Source organism: Sorex fumeus, unplaced genomic scaffold (assembly GCF_029834395.1).
Source record: "Sorex fumeus unplaced genomic scaffold, SorFum_2.1 ptg000001l, whole genome shotgun sequence".
NCBI lineage: Eukaryota > Metazoa > Chordata > Mammalia > Eulipotyphla > Soricidae > Sorex > Sorex fumeus.
In genome coordinates, this window is record NW_026606058.1 from 9,166,834 (window position 1) to 9,176,026 (window position 9,193).

At 43.7% G+C, this 9,193-nt stretch overlaps 1 protein-coding gene across 1 annotated transcript; it reads right to left on the reverse strand.

The window, feature by feature from the left end:
• Nucleotides 1-6,693: 6,693 nt before the first annotated feature.
• On the reverse strand, nt 6,694-7,488 carry KPLCE (KPRP N-terminal and LCE C-terminal like protein). The gene has a single exon (XM_056126536.1). The coding sequence runs from the start codon at nt 7,486-7,488 to the stop codon at nt 6,694-6,696; it is 795 nt and encodes a 264-aa protein (XP_055982511.1).
• Nucleotides 7,489-9,193: the final 1,705 nt, after the last annotated feature.

A 9,193-nucleotide genomic window follows, 5' to 3' on the forward strand; every position in this document is an offset into this window, starting at 1 on the left:
GGACAGGCAGACTGGACATGACGATCTCTGTAAGTATGAATCAGTGTCTTCCCATCTCAGCCCTGAGGAACCATCCATACTATTCTGCCCCCTCTTTTTACCCTGGTGGCCCAACCCATTCCAAAACCCGCCTGTCTCATGCAGTGACTGGATAATCAGGTCACAAACAGCCATTAACAGGGCAGGGATGCTGACTCCACTGAAAAGAAATGATCTTCTGATTGTGACACTCCCCGTCCAGCTTCTGGCTCAGGGCCTGGCCTAGATTCTCCCTTCTTTCTGAGCCTGGGGTCTAGGAGAGGAGCTTTTATCTGAGTGCTCCTCTCTCTGTGGATATCCCTTTATGGATAAATCAATTTTCGGTCAAACTATAATTTCCATTTCTATGTAAAAATACTCTCTGAACTTTGAGGAAGACTTAGAATTTGAAGTAGAATTTGTCAGAGCTTAAAACTTCCCTTGACTCGTAACTTCCACATCCCACTCTTTCACTTTACAGAGAAAACTGAGGTCTAAACACACGGCAGGTCTTTTCCACTTGCAAAAAAGAATTTTGGCATATCCAGGAGAAGAACCAAAGGGGCAAGAACTGGGAAACAAGAATCATTTGTAATGTCAATTGACCGTTTTCATTTTATTCATAAAGTCTTTTCTCTTTGTGTTTTATTTTAGACCCAGACCATTTCAACCTCTCATTATCCTTTAATACTTTTCATCTGATATGATTGTCACCCTCTAACTCTCTAAGTTGTTTTTTGAGTTTATGGACAAAGCCCCTTCCTAGGGTTAGAAAAATGGTTTACCAGATGTGGGATATTATTGTAGCAATTATGTGAGATACAATTCCTCTGAGTGGAGAGATCATATAACTTTTTTGAAGTCATGTCAGGGTCAGAAAATGAATTGTCTGATTAAATAGTCCTGGAGATGGAGAGATAGTATAGCAGGTAGGGTTCAAAAAGAAATCATCAGAGTAGCCCTTGAACATCACCATAACACACACACACACACACACACACACACACACACAAAAACCCTACTTTACATGGTAAAGTGTAGTTAAAATTTTACTCAGTAAATATTTTTTTTTCTATTCCAGAAAATTGGTGGGGAGCAGACTCAGTAAAACCCAGTAGAACACTGCCTCAGTCTTCTCTAAGAGACTTCTCTGTCCCCCAGGGACTTTGGCCCATGTTTTAATCTGCCACTGTCTTTCACTGGTTCTCAATGAAACTTCTATCAGCATTACAGAGACCAGAAGTCAGAAAATCTGGATTATTTACAAAACAATTAGTAATTCACAATTTTTAAGTTATAAAAATAAAGATATGGTAAAACTGTTGATTAGCCTTAAAATATCCCCCAAAGGAACATCCTGAGTTTTTCTAACCCACATGACACATAGTGAGCATTTAGCATTGCACTGTGTGTGAGATGACCATTTAGAGGCCCAGGTCACCAACAGCTGTACCTCACAGCACTTTCCTCAGAGTAGAGCCCACACTGTCCTTTCATGGACATGTAAAGAGCAGGACTAAGAGAAAACCAGGTCATGTGATGTTACTGGGAATTTTTTTTAATTATCCCTGTTGTGTTCTGCAGCTATGAATATCTTTCTTCAGAGGAAAATGAACTTTGATTGACACAGATCATATGACAGCCCATGCCATAAATCTCAGAGTGGTGCCTTTTTCCCTTTGCCTCTGTAGGTTATTGTGCTGATAAACTCAGCAGTATTCAACAGGCTTTTTGCGTGCTCCTGTCTCTCTCTCTCTCTCTCTCTCTCTCTCTCTCTCTCTCTCTCTCTCTCTCTCTCTCTCTCTCTCTCTCTCTCTCTCTCCTGTCAGCTCCTTCCCCAGGCCTGAAGTCCTGTGCCGCCTGGGTAAGTCAGTTTTCCCCATACTCTATAATTAACTCCTACTCAGCCTTGGGATCTAACCAAACTTTCTCAGGGAGGTCCTCCTAATCTCCTGATTAGACAACACTTGTATATTGTAGGCGACTCAGATCACCTGGCACTTCTCCTGATCCTAATTGTTTATTGGATTAATGTGGGACTTTTTTCTTTTCTTTTTTTAAAAAACTATTTGCTTTAAACTCCAACGAAATGGAGATGAGTGGTGCTGAAACAAACTAGTTGTCTAATTATTATTAATTCAATAATAGAATTGTTTGATTTTCAATCATATAAAGTACTTTTAGATCTCCAGACTGGGTGGACCTATGGATAGAGAGATCTAGATATAGATGATACAGATATAGTTTGGGGATCAAACACTGTTGTGCTCTGGGATCAATCCTGGTAGGCTTGGGGAACTAGATAGGGTGCTAGAGATCAAACCAGATCAGCCACAATCAAGGCAATCCACTGGCTCACTATACTATCATCCCAATCCCTATCCATATTCATGGAGGCTTCTCAAGTTCTCATCTCAGGCTGATTAGTTTCCTGAGGTCCTGCATGGAGGCTCTGTGTTGGGGTTGATTGAAAGGTGCTCCTTCATATTCCTTCTGGATGTCTTGAGTGACTCGATGCCATCAGCAAGTGCTTCTCTTTATATCATTTTCTCTATACACACACTTAGCACATGAACAGGGCTCTTCTGAAGATGCTATAGAAAGCATATTTCTGTTCAACTCTATCTTATGCCTTTAAACTTAGCCCCCTATGTCACAGGGGCCAGAGCCTTAATTTTTTTAGTGTAACAACTTTCTGGGGTTCAGGCAATAATTGCATGGGCCTGTTCATCAAACAATACACTTAAAATCTGTTTATTTTTCTGTGTTGTGTTTCAAAGATTTAAAACTTTTTTTTCTTTTTGGGTCACACTCAGTGATGCTCAGGGGTTACTCCTGGCTCTACACTTAGTAGTTACTCCTGGTGGTGCTCGGGGGACCATATGGGATGCTGGGATTCGAACCTGGGTTGGCTGCGTGCAAGGCAAACGCCCTACCCGCTGTGCTATCACTCCAGCCCTCAAAAAATTTTTAAAATATCTAAATAGAAACTCATAATAACAGAATGTGTGAGACAAAACAAAATAGAAAGAGAGGTGAGAAGGAAGAGAGAAATAATATTTATGTTATACATGGCAATGAGGTAATAATTAAACAAATTACTGACAAATGACACTACAGAAATGACAGAAAAGAAACACAAAAGTATGTAATTATTTGCAGTAGTAAATATTGATGTTCAATGGTCACTTGTTATGTGCAAGAAAGATAATCACAGAACAACATGTACTGGGCAAGATATAATTAAAAGGGGGAACCATTAAGTTTGTAATTGGTAAAGTTTTTTTTTGAAATATCTATCTACCTAGATAGATAGATATATAGATAGATTCCCCTTTACTCTTCGTAATACTCATACTTTATACCAAGAATAATATTATACTTTAAGCTTTATAATCTCTTCCCACTTTCCCATACAAAATCAGTGAACAGATCTTGGGAGAGAGATTAATAGCTGAAGGGGAAAACAAAGAACTGGACAGAAGGAGGGTTTTTTTTTTATTAGTGAAACACCATGAGGTACAGTTGTAGATTTACTATTTTTTGTGCTTGGGTTTCGATTATACAATGATCAAATACTCATCCCTCCACCAGTGCCCATTTTCCACCACCATGGATAATATCCCTCCCACCCCCATACCCCCCATCCCACCCTGCCTCTGTGGCAGGGCATTCCCTTTTGTTCTCTCTCTCCTTTTGGGTATTGTGGTCTGCAAAAGAGGCATTGAGTGGCAAACATGTTCAGTCCATAGTCTACTTTCGACATGCATCTCCCCTCCTGGGAGGATCCTCCTAACACCCTTTATTTGGTGCTCCAGAAGGAGGGGTTTTTGCTTGTGGATCACTATTGCTGAATAACAGTCAGAGATACTCAGGCTGCACAACCAGGAGCAGACCCCAAAATGAGATGTGGAGGAAGAGAGAAAACTGAGAGTGAAGACATGAAGAAGCCATAATGTGTGAATATTATAGAGGGGAAAAAAATAGGGGCATTTAATGAAGGGCTCCAATGTGGTCTCATTTAGAAGAACTAAAGACAAGAGAAAATAGAATATTTATAAGTATATTAAAGGGTGGGCTGGAGCAATAGCACAGCAGTAGGGCGTTTTCCTTGTGCGCGTTCCTCCGCCCCTCTTGCCCCTCTCGGAGAGCCCAGCAAGCTACCGAGAGTATCTCGCCTGCACGGCAAAGTCTGGCAAGCTACCAGTGGCATATTTAATATGCCAAACACAGTAACTACAAGTCTCACAATGGAAATGTTACGGGGCCCGCTTGAGCAAATCAATGAACAACGGGAGGACAGAGCTACAGTGCAGTGCTATTAAAGGGTGTGAGATGTTTGTTAGTTTTTTGGTTTTGGCACACACCCTGTGGTGTTCAGGACTTCCTCCAGACTCTAAACACAGGGTCGCTCCTGGCAGGGCTCAAGGGAGTGTCAGGGATAGAACCCAGGTAGACCACATGCAAGACAGGCCTATTGAACTATATCTCTCATGTCCCTCTACAATCTTTTCTTTATACATCAGTGCTGGATGATCTTAAAAAATTTGACTTTTTCTAGAAAGTAAGTTAAGGGGAACTTAAGAAAAAATCTTTCAGCTAGATGTGATTTATGCATAAGCAATGCCTAGACAAAGGTCTAACCCAGGCTTGGTACATTTATTCTTGAAAATAATGTGCAACTGGAAGTCTGAAAGTAGCTTTTGATCCTTATCCATAATTGCATGAGCTATTACTTTCATTACAAAGGACTGGGGATACAACTCAGTGGTAGAGCATTTTCTTGGCGAGTAGGAGGCACTGGGTTTGATTCCAAAGCTGTGAAATTTTCCTGTTGGCCATGGGGATATAACTCAACAATAGAGCACATGTGTTTTTTTTATGTGAGGCTCTAGATTCAATGTTCAACACTACCACCACTACCACCCAAACTGTTTTCAATGGTTTGTGCTATTTACCTCATTCTGAATCATACATCCTCAAATCCACTGCAGCATTAACAACGTTTTAACTTTGCAGGTCCCTCATGGTGGGAGATTGTGAAAACAGTTCTGGTCAGAAGTCTTATACCTGCTTTCAGCTCTTTCAGTGTCTAGCAATGGAGCTCCAAGTTTTGGAGTTATAGGGTTTGAATGGAGGTATGAAGTACAATCTGTGAAGCTATTGATCTAAATGGCTTCACTGGTTGTGGAGATCTAAATAACTTCATAGGTAATTGGTCTAAATCTGAAAGCAACCCAGATTTATAAGGCATTCTGTCTGTGTCTCAAGGTGAATCAACACATATTGTGTAGATATAATCCCCGGTTCTTAAAATAGACACACTAATACATTTGCCAAACGTTGTCTCTTATGCTTATGCACCTGGAGTTTGGGGGCTGCTTTTCCCTTTGTTGTTTTTGAGGGCACACACTCAGTGGTCCTCAGGACTTACTTCTAACTCGGCACTCAGGGATCACTCCTGGTGGGCTTAAGGGACCATATTGAACCCTGGGGATTGAACCCTGGTCAGCCATGTGCAAGGCAAGTGTCCTGCCTGCTGTATTATGGCTCAAGTCCTAGGGACTACTTTGAAAACCCTTATACTTCTACTTATTGTTTAATGTGTGTTGTTTACATTCTCTAGATGTAAAAGTAGACCCAAACAGTTCCAGAATCAGCAGAGCAATGGACAAGGAGGTACTAATAATAAAACACAGGTGTTCTTGGCACGCAGACACCTGACCCATGAAACTCCTTCCTCATGGAGAGGTCTTGCCCACTCCCAGACTCCGTCTCAGAGTCAGGATGGGTAATGGATCCCTGCTTCAGAGGAATCCTCCCCTTTACTGTCAGACCTCGTGTGAGTGAGCCTGTCAGATGAGGAAGGCCACCATGGATTCAGGTCACTCGCACATCAGAGGCATATGCTTCTGACCAGAACTGTTTTCACAATCCCTTCAACATCCCAAAATAAACTGTTGAGTTTATGTGCAACAGTCATGCTCCCATAAGGAACTTGTAATCGTCAAAACACTCCTGGGACTAATCAGAGGTTGGGAAAGAGGCATCCTTTGGCATCCAAACCTCACAGCCTCCCACCTGCTCACTTGTACTCACTTGTATAGAGAGTTTATTTACAACGTTCTAGAATGCACAGGGATTCACAGCTGGGGCTGCACCAGAAAAAGCTTCTTGCTTGTGTCCATGCAGATCATGCTTTTTTTTTTCTTTTTGGGTCACACCCGGTGATGCTCAGGGGTTACTCCTGGCTCTGCACTCAGGAGTTACTCCTGGCAGTGCTCAGGGGACCATATGGGATGCTGGGAATCGAACCCGGGTCGGCTGCGTGCAAGGCAAACGCCTTAATCGCTGTGCTATCTCTCCAGCCCCCAGATCATGCTTCTTGCTGAGAAACAAGAATAGAAGAGGAAGGCAGAAAAACTTCTAACAGAAAAGCATGAATATAGAGCAAATAACCAGAACAGATGCCAGTGGGAATTACATTCAGAGCTTTATTCTTGCCAAAGTTTGGGGATGCTTGAACTCTGGCAGGATGCCTTGGTCAAGAAGCAGAGCGTTGAGGTGAAGAGTGAGATGCGTCAATCACCTGGGTCTGATGGGTGTGGCTAGAGGCACTAGGATATTCCAGAAGTTAGGACAGGAGCCGAACTCTGGCACAAGGCTGTTGTTGATTTAACAGCAACAGTCATCCCCGCGATCACAGCATGCAGGACCTCTGGATCTCATGGGAATAATTCCCAGACAACAGCATCCAGAGCCACAGGAACCGGAGCTGCAACACCCAGAGCCACAGCCGCCAGAGCCACAGCCGCCGGAACCACAGCCGCCGGAACTGCAGCATCCAGAAGAAGCACAGCAGCCTGATGATCCTGAACTGCAGCCCTGAGGTCGTTGGACCCAGCGTCTCAGGGGACTCACCCCAAAGGTCCTCGGAGCCAGGCAGCAGTAGCTGGTGGAGCAAGGAGCAGAGCAGGGATCCGGGGTGCAGCCACTAGACGCATATCCACCCGTGGAGACAGAGCCACTGCCAGGAGCTTGCACATAGTAGGTCTGGCAAGGAGTCTGGACATAGCATGTCTGAGTCTGGCAGGGCACTGGGCACTTCACGTAGGTCGTCTGGCATGGAGCTGGGCACTTCACATATGTCGTCTGGCACGGAGCTGGGCATTTCACATAAGTTGTCTGGCACGGAGCTGGGCACTTCACATAGGTCGTCTGGCACGGAGCTGGGCACTTCACATACGTCTGGCAAGGTGTTACATACTTCACACAGGTTTGAGGCTGGCAGGGAGCTGGGCATTTCACGTAGGTCTGAGTCGGGCATGGAGGAGGGCACTTCACAACAGTTTGGGTCTCACATGGAGCCGGGCATTTCACAGACGTGCACTTGACAGTTTGAGCACCTCCTGTTCCTGAACCTTTCACGCAAGATGGAGGGAACTGTGCCTGCTTCTGCTGGTCACACATCTTTCTGGGGCTTTGCAAACTCTTAAGAGAAAAAGCTTGGTCAGATCGGAGAAGGTTTTTGAGTAACCCTCAAGCATTCCCTTTAGATGGGATAGTCTGGAAGGAAGAGTCTTTTCCAAAAGTGAATGACTGCCCAGACCTGGCATCAGGGTGAACTCAGAGTCAAAGGTCTTAGACTCAGCGCTGGTGCCCTGCATTGTCTAAACTGACCATGTGCCTTTGCACATCTCACTCATCTGTATTTCTGCCCAACGTTCCAGCCTCTTCTCTTCTCTGTCAATGTCTGCATTATGAGTTGCTTGGGAGATATTGATATTTCCCAGATGATTTATTTGATCTGCCACTCATTCTCTCAAGGGGCTTTCATTCTTCCTGACTCCCAAACAAACAGTACCCAGAAAAAAAAAAAGCGAACTTCATTTCTCAACAAACCTTGAGCCTTTAAGAGTCTTTATGGGGCCAGAGTTTGCTTTGCACATGGCCAATTCAAATTTGATTCCAGGCACCCTGTGTAATCCTCCAAGCCTGCCAGTAGTGATTCCTGAGCATAAAGCCAGGAGTAAGCCCGAGCATGATTGGGTGTGGCCCAAAACAAACAAACAAACAAACGAACAATCAAAATACTAAGAGGCTTACCTGCCTGTCAGAGCCTGACAAAGCCAAATTGGAGTAAACTTCCATTGTTAACTCTTTGGATTAGCATGACTGTCACCCCACTTCATTCACAGATCCAAGAGAGGATTGAAAATCTACGCTTGGAGAGAAAGAGGCTGGTGACCTAGAATCCCTCTCACACAGGACTAACTGCTCAGCTCACACTCCTTCCTCTCCTCCTGCTCCATCCATGCCCTTCCCACTAACTACAACCATAAGTCTCCAGTGCTGTCCAGTCCTGACCACTTCCTTCCACCACTGTCCTTACCAACATCTCCAAGTCTTTTATCTACTCCACTGATTCCCCGGGTATAGACTTACCTGTGGGTGATAGGAGCAAGACTGGAAGAAGTCAGTAATCTGAGGAACTCGCAACTGGGGAGACCTTTTATAGGGTGCCAATGAAGCAATTTAATGACATCTGAATGAAGCAGTGATCACGAGGACCAGGGCCAGCCTTGCATTGGTGAGATTCCTCCCCAGGACGCAGGTCTCTCCAGTCAGAGGCAGGGCATGTCTCTACTTGACATTCAATTTCCCAGAACATGAGATAAATTAGTCCTATTGGTCCTTCTTGTAGCAATTTAGTGTTCTTTATCCAAAAGTTAGAAGAAGTGGTATCTATGGGATATATCCTTATGAAATTATTTCCAGGTCACTTGAGTCTTTGAGAAAGTGCTCAAGACATGGTTAATATTACAAATTTTCAAACACTATGTCAAAGGTGATATTGCATCTCCCCAGCCGAACTGGTATTTACTGGCTCCCAAGGTGTTGGTGTGATTTGGGTTGCTGACCGCAGGGTTTGAGGAAGTGTTTCTGCCTCCATTTGGCAGTAATCACAGAAATCTTCCTCCAAAATGGTTTTTCTCTTGAACTGGAAAGTTATTCCGATTTTGTTTGGATATTTGATAATTCTATCAAGGTTGTCTTTCCTCATCTTCTTATGTCCTTTGGCCTCTCCATCCTTAACTTTTCATGTCCTATTACCTTCCTGAACTAAGTATCAGACCTGTATCCCTAAGAACTCATTAAAGAAGGTAAACCAACC

What these genes read in the sequence shown, in the direction of transcription:
- KPLCE (XM_056126536.1), bottom strand. Translation starts at nt 7,488, where the DNA reads ATGTGTGACCAGCAGAAGCAGGCACAGTTCCCTCCATCTTGCGTGAAA.